This window comes from Schistocerca serialis, chromosome 1 (genome assembly GCF_023864345.2).
Source record: "Schistocerca serialis cubense isolate TAMUIC-IGC-003099 chromosome 1, iqSchSeri2.2, whole genome shotgun sequence".
NCBI lineage: Eukaryota > Metazoa > Arthropoda > Insecta > Orthoptera > Acrididae > Schistocerca > Schistocerca serialis.
Window position 1 is genome coordinate 581,398,409 of NC_064638.1, and position 15,151 is coordinate 581,413,559.

General features: G+C 38.3%; 1 protein-coding gene across 2 annotated transcripts in view; it reads right to left on the reverse strand.

The window, feature by feature from the left end:
* The window catches only part of LOC126476861 (double-strand-break repair protein rad21 homolog), a 64,757-nt gene that overhangs the window by 7,790 nt on the left and 41,816 nt on the right, over positions 1 to 15,151 (reverse strand). For both annotated transcript variants that reach the window (XM_050103576.1, XM_050103575.1), the window contains exons 10-12: positions 11,170 to 11,457; positions 7,207 to 7,845; positions 685 to 819 (exon numbers count right to left, since the gene is read on the reverse strand). In XM_050103576.1, coding sequence (XP_049959533.1) covers positions 685 to 819; positions 7,207 to 7,845; positions 11,170 to 11,457 — 1,062 coding nt within the window. The remainder of the gene's footprint in view (positions 1 to 684; positions 820 to 7,206; positions 7,846 to 11,169; positions 11,458 to 15,151) is intronic.

The following is a 15,151-nucleotide window of genomic DNA, read 5'->3' on the forward strand; positions in this document are numbered from 1 at the left end:
TGCTTTGAATATCATAGCCACTGCAAGCATTAAACATGATCGTAATGAGTTATTCAATGAATTTTTATTCGATTTATTGCAAGAAGACATGGCTTAAGATGGTGACAAATTCTACATAAACAAGAAAGACAATTTATATGATTCAAGCTTTCTTCAAGTGCAGAGCACTCACATGCGCCTACACTAACTGCTGCTTGGAACCTGCAACGCTAGAATTCTTATCTGTGCCTCAATCTTGGCGGACTGCCCTCATTTGTAAATCTGACTACAGGCCTTTCTATGAGCTCAAATTTCTCCATTTTAGTCACCTTCATTTCAAAACATATTCATTCCTGTAACTCAAAAAGGACTCTCCCACAGACCACAAGAGATGTGCACAAACTTGACCTTTTTGAGCACTCATCCCAGCATTTCTCTACCAAGTAATTTATGAAAACCTAAACCTGTCTGTTCATGGATGTCCATTCCATAACAAGTACACTCAAGTTCAACACAGTACTCAGAAAACTGAAATCATTAGTTTAAGCTTAATGAGTAACTTCTCACACATTATAATTTTTTATATCGAGTGCTTCCATTTAGAAAATAGTTACATCATGTATTTAATGCATTCTGCACAAAAAGGGGACACCAGTAAAATATTGTGTGTAATACTGAACTACAAAGTGATGAAATATTTCTTACTGGTCCAACAGATTGAGGAAACTCATATTCTTCACCATTCCAAGGCGTTAAGACACCTCTCTCAGAATGGGCTCCTGGAGTTTGCGCTGGTGGGTGTTGCTCATCATAGCCCATATTTGCCATCTGAGGAATATTCTGGAACGAAAATAGATACATATGTAAAGATATTTATCTGCTACAATTTATGTACATACAAACATTGTTCCTTCCCCCACGAACCAAGGATCTCGCTGATGTGAGACGGTTAGTGATACAGATTCAATACTTTAGATGCAACCAAAATTGAGGCATATCTGTGGAGGGGCCAGACTAATCCATGGTTCCTTAAGGAGGTAGATACAGTTATCACACAGTAAAATTAAGGTTCATTCTAAGTTTTGTTCCTCAAAAAAATGTAAGATATAATTACCTGCTTTTTTTTTTTTTTTTTTTTTTTTTTTTTTTTTTTTTTTTTTTGTAAAAAACTATGCATACACACAATTAGAAAGACAGATTCTTGACTAAATACTACTCTTCAAATGTCTTAATAAACAATTAAAATTTAACCTTGAAACTAAGTTGATTTTTATGGTTTCCCCGATAAAGCGGTAAGTAATAAACATTTTGCATTTTTCAAATTGCATTTCATAGCTATAACACACAGGTAGAACACTCACTAGAACTATCAAGTCACTGCTAGTGGAAATTGTTTCATAATATATTGAATTCCTAAACCACTTTTTGTACTATTGTTAAATCCACTGGCTGCAGCCTGTTCCCTCATGGCCACTGGAATAGCTTCTTAAACACATTGAATGAGGCCCCCGGGCATATGCAATGAATGCACTCAGTGTTCCTTCCTGTCCCTTATCGCCATTTACCTGAAGGTTATCATTAATCACCGTACATTTGAATTTTCAAAGATTGATAGACATCTATACTTTCAAGTTTGCCTCCTCTTGACACAGTACAAAGCAGGTTTCCCCAAAACAGGTGAAATGAACAAACAAGACATTGCAATATTGCTGTTTCAATGCTGACAATACATGTGAGCATATCCTGTAAAAAATTAGCAATCTAATTAAGCCTGAGCCTGAAAAAAATATATCTTATACTACATACAATTTTACATTGTGAAGGCATCACTTCCACTTCCCCTTAAAGAGGCAGCAGCCTTTTGGGTAGTTACAGGGGAAATATTCTGGATGATTGACTGATCTGGCCCTGTAACACTGGTTAACAAGGCGTTACTGTTCTGGTACTCTGGTTGAAAGCTAGGGGAAACTACAGCTGTAAATCCCCCCCCCCCCTCCCCCGTCCATCATTTCCCCTGAGGGCAGGCAGGTCAACTGCATGGCTTAATGACGGCATTCTCTTCTATAAAATATTTCGGATGCAAAATAGTCCCCCCATATGGCTCCAAAGATGGGACTATTCAGGAGGATGTATACTCAGAAAAAATAAGACTGGCATTCTATGGGTCAGAGTATGGATTATTATTGAGTAGGTACATTAGAAAATTAAAAAAGTTAAATAGATAGTTTGAAATCAGATACAGTAGGAATAACTGAAGTTTGATGGTAAGTATAACAGGACTTCTGGTTCGGTGAGTACAGGGTTACCTACACATACGGATAATGCAGAAGCAGGCCTAATACTGAATGCATTACCATAGGCAAGAAAGACAGAATGCCAACACTAACCATAGTAGTACAAGTTCATAGGCCAACAAGCTGCACAAATGGTAATGAAATTGAAAGAATGTATGCTGAAATAAAGGAAATTATTCAGACAGTTAAAGGAGATAAAAATTAAATTGTGATGGCTGCCTGGAATTTGATAGAAGAAAAAATAGGAGGATGACTGGGGAAAGGGATAACAGAGGACACCACCTGGTAGATTTTTGCACAGAGCATAATTTAATGATCAATTACAGTTGGTTTAAGAATGATGAAGGAAGGCTGTATACACAGAACAGACCTGGAAACATTGGGAGGTTTCAGAATGATTACATAACAGTAAGATAAGAGAATTTGAAACCAGATTTTGAACTATAAAATCTCCAGGGGCAGATGTGGACTCTAACCACAATTTATCGGCTACGAACTTCAGACTGAACAAAGCTGCAAAAAGATAGGAAACAAAGCAGATGAGGCCTGGATAAATTGAAGGAACTAGAGATTGTTGAGAGTTCTAGAAAGAGAATCAGGCAATGTGGCACTTGAGAACTATTTTTTGGAAAGAGAAGAATTGAAGATGAAATGGGAAATACAATACGGCGAGAAGTATCGACAGAGCACTGAAAGACCTAAGTGGAAGCAAGGAACCCAGAGTGGATGACATCCTCAGAAAATTACAGAGATCCTTTGAAGAGCCAGCCATGACAAAACCATTCCACCTAGGTGCAAGACATATGAGGCAGGTGAATTAACCTTAAGACTCCAAGAAGAACGTAATAGTTCCAACTCCCAAAAAGTCAGGTGCTGACAGGTACGAACACTATTAAGCCATTAGTTTAATACCAATATTATGAAAAGGATAGTTGTTATCATATGGCAAAGATGATGAGTCACAGATAGGCACAACAAAAAGACTGTCAGAAAATTAGCTTTCGGCCAACAAGGCCTCTATCAGAGATAGAACACGCATGCACGCACGCACACACACACAAATGTTACTTAATCTGTACACTGAGCAAGCAGCAAATAAAACCACACAGAAATTTGTAAAGCAAGTTAAAGTTCAGGAAGGGTGGGGGTGGGGGGAAATTTGTGTTTTGCGAATGACACCACAATTGTGTCACAGACCACAGAGATTATAAGATGGACATCATCAAAGTAAAATAAGGGTAATGAAGTGTAATTGAATTAAATCAGGTGATGCTGAGGGAATTAGCTTAGGAAATGAGAAACTAAAGGTAGTAGATGAGTTTTGCTATTTAGGCAGTAAAGTAACTGGTGACAGCCCTAGAATAGAGAATGTAAAATGCAGACTGGCAATACCAAGAAAAGCATTTCTCAAAAAGAGGCATTTGTTGGCATCTAATACAAATTTACAAAGTTTTTTTTATGAAGGTATTTGTATAGAGTGTAGCCTTGTGTGGAAGTGAACCACGGATGATAAGCAGTTCTGGGTAATCAAATAACAAATGAAAAGTGCTGAACTGGGGGGGAAAAAAAATAAATAAATAAATAAATAAAAAATATATATATATAAATAAAATAAAATAAAATAATTATTCTACAACTGACTAAAAGAAGGGATCAGTTGACAGGATAAATCCTGAGGCACATCAAGGTATTGCCATTTTGGTAATGGAAGAAGGCCGGGGAGGGGGGATTGTTGAGGGATACCAAGGTTTGAATACAGTAATCAGGTTGCATTAGTTATTGGAGAGATGAAGAGGCTTGCACAGTATACACAAGCATGCAGAGCTACACCAAACCAGTTTTTGGACTGAAGACCACAACAACATAAACGGTTTTACTTCACAATCCAAAATTACACACATATGTAAAACAGATTTTCAAACTGCCACTAAAATTCTGTTATACTGCATACAAGAGACTAAGCTGCTCACACTTAGTTACAAGGACTGGAAGAATGGCATTTTTTTATCTAAGTTCTGAAATAGCTGATATAAATTATGCGCCTAGTTTTAAAACATAATAAATAGAAATGCATTACGTGAAACAAAATCTAACAATGAGCCGATCAAGGTACAGGCTCAAAACCAGTTACTATCATCACACTACCAACAATAATTTCCATCTTACGCTTTGCTATTCAAATAGGAAGTGTCAGGGAAATGCAGATGTACGTTCTCAGTCTTAAATATCACCCCGACTACCCTTCAATAAGATGATGATTGGTTTGTGGGGCACTCAACTGTGAGGTCATCAGCGCCCGTACAAAGTCCCAATTTTTTACTCAATCCAATTTAGCCACTGTCACGAATGATGATGAAAAGAGAAGGACAACACAAACACCCAGTCCCGGGGCAGAGAAAATCCCCAACCCAGCCAGGAATCGAACCCCGGTACCCTGTGATCCAGAGGCAGCAACGCTAACCACTAGGCCACGAGCTGCTGACCTTCAACGAGAGCGGACGTATACTTGCAGAGTGTTAATTCTGCCAATTTAATGGATAAGCAGCCTTCATGTGTAAAAGGAATTCCTCTGCCCATTGGAGGCTTCCTAACTCCAAAACTGGTGAGTTACTTTTCTTCGTAACACTGCATAGAACAGTACATGGTGAAGTGTTTCTGTGTAATTATTTATCATTTATTTTATTTGTAAATGGAGAGTGGAAAAACTAATTTAGGCCTACGTGGACCTGACTGGGTGAATGATCAGATGCAATATTAATTTCCATTGTCCAGAAATCACAAAGGTCTTAGAAGGCAGCTGCATGTGAATGACATCGACAATCCACTGTATCTGTATCACCCTTCCAGCAGAATATTCTCAAACTGTCTTTCCAATATTCTTTTGTACCGCAATACTCCTAAACTCAACCTTCACCAGTGTCCATCCTGCACTTGCCTCTACTCTTATCCTAACCCTCCAGTCCACTATTAATATGCTATACTGAGCTTCGCTGACTTGCGTCTAATCTCTTCTCTCCACTTCCGCTTCCTTTCCTTGGCCATCACTCAGACCTATGCCTCAATACTTCCACATTTCCTTCTACATCTTACATACATACTCCACAAGTTATTGGACAATGCATGGTAGTGTAGTTTCTGTAAATATTAGCTTCTTGCTGTCATACATAATTTGCATATGGATTGAAATGAAAAATGGCCACATGGATGCCTACACTTGCTTCCTAACCTCTATTATAGGCCGTTCCAGCTCTTGTGCTCATCCGAGGCAGCTGGGTGGGCACGGACATAGATGGGCATACAGTAGAAACCTGGGCAGTGTTGCAGCCAGGTCACACCGAGAGCACAGGGGCAGATGTGGACAAGCAGCTCAAGTATGTGCAGAATGCATGCAATCGGGCCATCTTGCAGGTAGCCTATATTGCTTGCACCTGCCTGTGTGGGTGAGAAAGTGCACCCAAAAGCTCCCTTCTCCAGTAGTGTTGGAACAACCCTGCTCTATTATCCAGAGACCTATATAAGATTTCTGACAGTGGCTGTAGAACGGTTTTCTAATTCTCTGTCAGACCATTTCTCTAAGCTCATCCAAATAAGTTTCATGACAATGTCACCTTTCTCATTAAATGGCACCTGCTTGTGTCATATGAGAATCTCTGCATATGCATTACACTGAGTTGTTACAATCCATAGTGTGCCTCTAAATTCTTCCAATATGTCCTGTCAAGCCCACTTAAATAAGTTACAAATTAAATTTCCTATTCACATGCCTTTCCACTACGCACGATTTTGTTTCTCTGGTGTTTATGTTGGCAATTGTTCTGAGGGATTTTCACTCCCTCCATTAGCTCTATTCTACCTACGATTCCCTTCTATCACATTATAGAGAACTGATGAATGTTGTTTGCATTTAACAATGGAGTAAGGAACATCAATGCAAAATAATATTAAACTAACTTATTAGGAATAAGGTAGAAATATCTGGTATCAAGTCAGAGGTCCACTGCAGAAAAAAGCTGAATTTTGATCATTTTCTCTCCTCACTTTCTCAATGGAGGTTCCTTCTTAAATAGGGCTGGGGTGACCTATCCCTCCTACCCAAATTTCCACCCTTTCCTCCATAATGAAGGAACTTTCACTTTCAAAATCTCTAGTACTGTTCCTTTTTTCTACTTTTGATCTGTCTACTGACAGTATAAGAAATTGCATGTCCTTAGGGTAAGTACTGTCTATCCTATCTGTCTAATTCTAATTTTATATCTAAAAACAAAGATGATGAGACCTACCAAACAAAAGCACTGGCGGGTCGATAGACACACAAACAAACACAAACACACACACAAAATTCTAGCTTTCGCGACCAACAGTTGCTTCATCAGGAAAGAGGGAAGGAGAGGGAAAGACGAAAGGATGTGGGTTTTAAGGGAGAGGGTAAGGAGTCATTACAATCCCGGGAGCGGAAAGACTTACCTTAGGGGGAAAAAAAGGACAGGTATACACTCGCACACACTCACATAGCCGCACAAACCCACATCCTTTCGTCTTTCCCTCTCCTTCCCTCTTTCCTGATGAAGCAACTGTTGGTTGCGAAAGCTAGAATTTTGTGTGTGTGTGTGTGTTTGTGTTTCTATCGACCCGCCAGCGCTTTTGTTTGGTAAGTCTCATCATCTTTGTTTTTAGATATATTTTTCCCATATGGAATGTTTCCCTCTATTATATTCATAATCCTAATTTTACATTTTTATCTTTTGAATTTTCTTTTTCTTATAATTAACACTTCCATAACAATGCTCCAGTTAATACTTTTATGACAAGTCTCATGAAATATAAAAGTAATAATTAATAGTTAAATGAATGTGGCTCAAACTTTACATGTACACATTCATTTTGATATTAATACAAATGTAACAATTATCTTGTAAGCACAGAATTTACTTACATGGTCATAACCCATGTTTTCCATTGTTGGCAAATGCTGTTCAGTCGGCTGTAACACTTCCCCTGGTGCTTCTGTTGACAAATGTTCAGGGACTGGAGCTGGTGTAGGTACAGAAACAGCAGCAGATATATGAGCTGTGACTGCTTCCTCCTGTTCCATGGGAACCTGAGGGGCCGGTGTCAATGGTGGTATCATGGGTGTCATCGGCGGAGGTACTGGTGTCATAGGTGGGGGCCCTGGGGTCATTGGGGGAGGCACTGGAGTCATTGGTGGAGCACCAGGTGTCATGGGAGGAGGCACTGGTGTCATTGAAGGCGGCACTGGTGTCATCGGAGGGGGCACTGGCGTCATCGGAGGCGGCACTGGCGTCATTGGAGGTTGCACTGGCGTCATTGGAGGTTGCACTGGCATCATTGCAGGTGGCACTGGCATCATTGCAGGTGGCACTGGCGTCATCGGTGCTGGCACTGGTGTCATCGGTGCTGGCACTGGCGTCATCGGTGGTGGTCCAGGTGTCATCGGTGGTGGTCCTGGCGTCATTGGTGGTGGCCCCGGGGTCATGGGAGCTGCTACTGATGGAACTCCGGGTGTTAATGGGTTAACCAGGTTATGCTCATGCTGCACCAATAAAGAATGCACCTGAAAGTGTAGACAATTATGACACTCTATTTTATTAAATACACACAGTTATTAATCAGGCATAACACTAATTAAATGAACAAAAATTAATTTATTTAAGGCAAAATTATGTAAGCAATAACTCTCACCACCCCAGTTTAATCACTTGCATCCATGAACGGGTATCATTGTTACCGATAAGAAAAATGTTCATACATCAAGTTTATAGTGAAAACACAATAATTTAGGGGACAACTGAATCCAACATAGGTCTACTAATAATTTTGGTTAATCATTCACATTCACACTTTTACACTGCTAGTCAACAAGCAAGCACAGTGCTCGGGAACAAATTACACATTTTATAAGGCTGTTGTACTGATAATCTTAAATTAAAAGTGCTTTTAAATATGTACACTATTTTCAGTGAAGGCACAGAACTTACTCCAAACTGACACATACAGAAGACAACAGGTTCAAGCTCAGCATTTAAAACAATGCGATATACCTTTACATATGCCGAAAGCCTCAGTGTGGCATTTTTTTTGTAATAGAAATACCTTTTTACACAAAGGAAACAATGGAAAATCCAGGTTGGAAAATGACAATATTATTGAAAGTATAGATTGCTACTCACCATAAAGTGGTGATGCTGAGTTATAGACAGGCACAACAAAAGACTGCTAAACAAGTAAGCTTTTGGCCAAAAGGCCTCCTTATCAATTAGAAAACACACACACACACACACACACACACACACACACACACACAAAGACCACTGTCTCTGGCTGCTGAGGCCGGACTCAAAGAGACAGTATGTGTGTGTGTGTGTGTGTGTGTGTGTGTGTGTGTGTGTGTGCGCGCGCGCGCACGCGAGAGAGTTGCATCTATGTGAATGTGTGTGTTTGTTGTCTAATTGACAAGAAGGCCTTCTGGTCAAAAGTTTTCTTGTTTAGATATCTTCTGTTGTACCTGTTTGGAACTCAACATCTCCACTATACAGTGATCAGCAATCTATCCTTATCATAATATTGTTATTTTTACACAAACGGTTTCACAACCAAGCAGACTACTGACAATGTTTACTCATCTTCAACAAATTTTGAAACTGGTGTAGTGCCAAGCACAGAAATTTCTTCTGAACCACAATTCAACAAAAAATTGATGAAACAGAAGTCAATTTTGAGTCAGCAAAAACACACACACACACACACACACACACACACACACACACACACAAGATGTCTCTAATAAGAGCTGTCTCTGGTATTTCAGCAGATAAATTAAGATCCATTTCCCACTACAAACAAAGTTATTTTTAAAGCAGAATTTAGTGTGGTCATTCAACAGAGTGGTCTCAAATTAGTCTAGTGTGATATTCATTTTATTGATACATATTAAAATAGATAGTGAAATGCAAATAACCAGTACTACAGCAGTGACTGAGCAGAGTTGCTGCACCGTTGCAGCAGTCTGAGTAGGCCTGGGCAGCGTTGTCACTGCTGGAGTACTGGTTATTCTTCATATTTTACTGTCCTTGTTAATGCATACCATGAAACAAATGCAGTATTATAGTCTGATTAAAATTATAGTTATTTTTTCCACTCAGAGTACTCAATGTCACCCCCTAACCATTCGCTGCTGCCAAACTGCCACAACAGTTGGCCAAATGTCTTGTAATAGTTCCTTGTCCAGATTGCTTTCTTGGATCCCAAATCCTAGGTCTGGCATTATTATTTCGTATTTTATCTCTCTCTCTCTCTCTCTCTCTCTCTCTCTCACACACACACACACACACACACACACACACACACAAACTGATGGTACTGAAATACACACTTTTCATATGCGTTACGAACCATGCATTATTGGATAGTTCCACATAAGACGTGATTCAGCATCACATATACAGTTTAATCACAGATCAGCTTACATTACATAAGCTTCACACAACATTGCATGAAGCCAAATATTTAAAACCTGCAATTCATTGTTCTGATTGGGCACCATGGTTATGTCTGTTTAACTCAGCAGTCTGGCATAGCACACCTGACGTGATGGTCAAAGGTTCAAATCTCACCACACGTAGCGAATTTTTTTTTATATTTCTAAATCTTACCAAAAGAGTTTGATTATTATTTTCATTCAATTAACTGGCTTAAATATAATTTCTTACTTCCAATAGTTTGCCGTGTCATTTTCATAATTGTAATGACTCTCTTTATTTGATCTTATTTTTTTCCATCATTCTTATTTTGTTGGAAATCTGCCTGTGTCGCCTGTAATCTGCAACCAATTGCCAACCAGGGCAGCTAATTGGTTGGTTATGCAGTAAATCGTGTAGCCTGTGTGAGGTTAGTTTCATGTAACCAATGATAGCAAGAAACTAGTTTGCTTTTACTGCTGAAACTGATTTTTTTCCCTCTCTCTAGAGTTTGCTTGTAGAAGTTACGTTTACACAACGTGAACGAAGTGATCGTGACTTTTGTCCATTAGCTACTAGGTTGAAAACTTTTCATTTTGCTCTTAGGTACACAATTTGGCTTTTAATTAGCTATTTTTCTACTATAGATAATTCAGAGTATCTTTTCCTCACATGTAAAATACCCTAAATATGTTCTAAAAAGCTTTCTTTGATCTACACAGAATAATAAAGAAAATGTTGATGTAAGATGGTGTGTAAGAGCTCCGTATCTCACAAATATGGATGGAACAAAATCAGTTTTAATATTGCAACTCACATCACATTCTGCATGATAACTTATCCCCTCTAATTTTCTTTATTTATTTACACACTAAATCACAACATATCATAGCTACAAGGTACACCAGTAACTGCTCTAAGAATCATGATACTCAGAAACCTCTTTACATAATATGTAAGAAATGGAGGCTTGTGGAAACTTCATGCCCAAATTCTCAAACAAATTTGAATTCCTTGAAATAACAAAAATGAGTGTATTCTGTTGATAGAGTGCCAGAGATGCCCAACACCCCAAAACAATTTACAAAGTTTGATAACATGAAATTATCCCATAACAGATTTAGTGCAGTAATCATCCGATGGGGTTGAAACGACTTGAGTTATTAAAACACAATATAGCTGTTATTCTGCTTGAGAATGGCATTTCATGCAAGTTTCACTCTGCACATGGTCAATTTTTTGTTACAGAGCATGAGTATATTTAATATTTACTCTAGTTCACAAATGATCCGATCAAATACGTTTAAATGAGGACAGGGGGGATTTGAATGGAGACTGTATTGCAAAGTTGGCAATCCTGTTGTTATGAAGCTACACAAGTTAAATAATGTATGTGAGAACAAGTAATCAATTACATATACCTGCTCTGGTGGTAGATGAGGCATATCTGAGTCAACAGGAACTTGTAGTGGTGTTGCAGGTGGCTGAGGCACAACAGGTAGCTGCTGAACATCTGAAACCTCTGGGGCAGGAGTATGAGGTGGCATATGGGCAACTGTGTCCATAGGAACAACACCCACAGCAATTTCTGCAGCTGTACTTGTCGCAGTCAGTGCATCAGTGACAGTAGGGGCCACTGAAGGTTGTGGTAAGTACTGACCAACATCAGGTACCTCCTCTTCTTGTGCCAGGTCAACTTTTTTTGATGGCTAAAATCACCAAACATTTATAATTAATCTTTGAGCCACTGAGTTAAAACATTTTCAGCTGTTATTGAGTAGGTACTTTGTTTCAAAGTTTGAGCCATATTTTATACTGTAAATTATTACCTAAACTTTATTATCATTACAAGATACATTCTGTTGTAGATCAGATGTGGGTTACTGAGAAAAGCACTTAAAGAGACATTAAGTTCAATTTTTATTCAGATTTATTCTCATTATAGTATTTTAAAAATAAAATTTGATTTAAATATTAAAATGTGACATTAGTCTACTTCTTTTGTTACCAAAGAGGAATTTTAATCGAGAACAGTGACACGAGTTGAAACAATTTTGCAAGCTACACAGATTACTGTATCACAGTGATCCTTTCAAAACCATTCATTACATTCTTCACATTTCCAGACTGTCTTCCTGCCTTCTCTTAATTCACGTAAGACACATCTACCATGTTGGCCACCTTGAGTTGTTTCTACTGTTTGGGAATGTTGGGTGTTTGTAGATACACCCATCAAATTTCTTACACTGAGGACATGTCTGATCAATTTATTTTCATTTTTTGCTTTTTGTTCAATGTGAGGTCTCACAATTTCTCCTCCCAAAGCAAACATGAACAGATGCCGGTGATATTTCTTCTTTTGCTGCCCAGTTGGATTTTTTGTCATCCAGAGAACGAAAGCCTTCACACAGGCAACACCAATCAAATTGAAGGAGAGTTTCATAGGCCATTGTCCAGGTCTTGAGCATGTATATTCCCTCACTAATTCGTTCAACACCACTGCTGGTAGCATTGTAACACATGATAATTTCCAGCTTGAAGCCATTTACTTTGCTAGTTTATGGATCACCATGATGTTGGGATGAGAGTAGTATTAGCGCTCTGTTCTTTGCTGGCTCATAAGATGCCAACATTGGTTCACTGGTAAAACCGAAGAGGAAGAGTGTATCGTTCTTTGTTTATTTTTCAAAAATAATTCTGGTAGCGCTCTCATATTATGTCACATCGTGCCTACCAATGTCGTATTCTTTGTTAAAAGGAACTCTGCTAGCTTCTTTGCTGGCTCATAAGACGCCAACATTGGTTCACTGGTAAAACCGAAGAGGAAGAGTGTATCGTTCTTTGTTTATTTTTCAAAAATAATTCTGGATGCGCTCTCATATTATGTCACATTGTGCCTACCAATGTTGTATTCTTTGTTAAAAGGAACTCTGCTAGCTTACAGCTAGTAAAAAAACAAATAAAGATAGTTGTCAATAGTGGCGCTCCTGGCTGTTCCACACAAATTATTGACCAGATCCTCGACTAAATGGAGACCCTGCTTCGTTTCTCTTTCAGTATATGCTTGCACAAACTTTTGTGCAGAAAGTTTGGCCGTCTGCTGCAACCCAAACTTTCATTCCAGATTCATGAACACAAGAAACGACCATCTTCCCCTAAATCCAGTCAACTGTTCGTCTACTGTAGCGTAATGATTTGGTGTATAAGCCATTTGATATCTGCTGATTACACCGTCTAAAATTCTTCTGATTGGTGCTAATTTGTCTGACATTATAGATTCACATCTTATCACTTTATCGCCAAAACTATGGACAAGCAAAATTTGAACAAATCCGTCTCTTCCCATTGTTGCAGTAAATTCTATCCCAGAAAATGCAGGGTTTTGGACCATAAATTTACAACCAATTCTTTCTTCAAACTCATAACACATGCAAGAATACACCGTCCAATAAATGCTAGCATTTCTTCTGCAATAACATTGTTCCATCAATACAGAATTTTAGAAACACCCTCAAATTAGTGTGAAGGCAAATTTCATTCAACAACTCAATCAGTAAAACAAGTTTGATAATTTCACATAATTTTGAAAAGTTTTCACAGTAAGCCGACAACTCAGGCTTACCTATAACAATGTTATGCTGTCTGCTGTGACTTTAAGGAGGAGGTAACTTTTCCATAAATTACCATTTTTTCCTATGTAATTTTTTCCCATTTCTTTGTCACCAGATTCACCATTTTCATCAGAATTGTCTTCATTGTCAGATACAGGATTCACTTCTGCTACATCTGAATGTTCACTCAGTAGATTGTTGTTATTATCATTATCACTGCAAAGATATCCGTACCATAGTCATCATCTAAATTTGCATTTAGTACTTCTTGTAACATTTTATTTATGGCTTTCATACTTTTTTTTCATAGGAAGCCATTTTCACTAAGTACATGTCTGCTGATGTGTGAAGCTTGTTAACAACCAACTGAATGTAACACAAATTTTTAAACAATCAGTTTTGCCAACAGTGTAATAAGAACGAGAAAAACTTAAAAATAAAAATTAACTACAACAAAATTGATCCACTGATGTTTTTTTTTTTTATCAAGGCATATGTATGAAAAAATATAAGTTTGATCATATAAGTTTGATCACATACAGTGAAACCTCTATATTGGTAATCACAAAAGTAGTTAAATTTTACTGAGAATATATAGAAAAATACTGTAAATGGTAAAAATTAAAAAAGAATTAGCTAGAAATAATTATTTTAATAATGAATTAGTAAAATACAACCTCAGTCAAATTTCCACAAAATTTTTTGGATTGGCACAACTTTAACATCACATACCCAGGAATTTTTGATCTTCGGGACTCGAATTCCTTCATCCATTTTTCTCAGCCAGGGCTGAACGCAAAAACATGTCTTTTTGTTGTCATCTTCATCCTGCCCTAATCCTAATGGTTACCGACACTGCCAGGGGGGGGAGGGGTGGGGGGGGGGTTTAGGTCCACCATATGCAAACTGCTGTATAAATGTAAATTTAGGGTCTGTGTACACTACTGCTGTTTCTTTTAAGTTTTTCTATGCTCTCCACACCGATCCGTTTTACAGTAGGTGAGTAGTTGCCTTTCCCTTATTTTATGAATTGCTCCATCCCAGAATTTTCATTATTGTTACAAATTTACATGCAATATCCTTGAGCAACCAAGTGTCATTGTACAAAACAAACAGTTGAGCCATAATTCGGAACAGTAGCAACATAATTCTGTGACAGCTACATAAGAGAACAACAATCACCTAATAAAATAGGAGCCTTGAGCTCTCACTTTCAGAAATTTTTAATTCAAACGAATGACTTTACAAAAAATCACTCATTTCCCTCCCATTTTCAAGCGTTATTCTGTCTAATGCGCTAGTGCAGATTTGCACTAGGAATATCCTGCGTGTATCGTGTAATCGGTCGATGTGAACCAGTCTCCAGTTCCAAGCATGTACACCTGGGGCACCCCTTAGGTGTATTGTGTAATAGGGGCACAGTGTTAAAAACACTGTTCGGATGTTCACCATTTGCGCACACGAGATACAAAAGAATAGTGCCAACGAGACAAATGACGAGCATGATGGGCGTCACATCTCACGTTACTTGGGCACTGAAGCTGATGTTGACTCAAGCTGAGCACGGCTTTTTGGAGCCTGCGCAAATCCACAGAAAGGAAAACCAAGCATCTACACCAGTGGCTTAAACACTATAAAGAGGGAAATAATTGATTAAGTTTCCAAAAATTGCACTGCACTGAGGAAATCATTGTGTAAAGGAAACGCACTAAAGAGATAACTTTAGCATTGTGTGTATGGGCTTCTGGTCGGAACCGAGAAGATGGACATAACATGGAGGAAAACATTATAT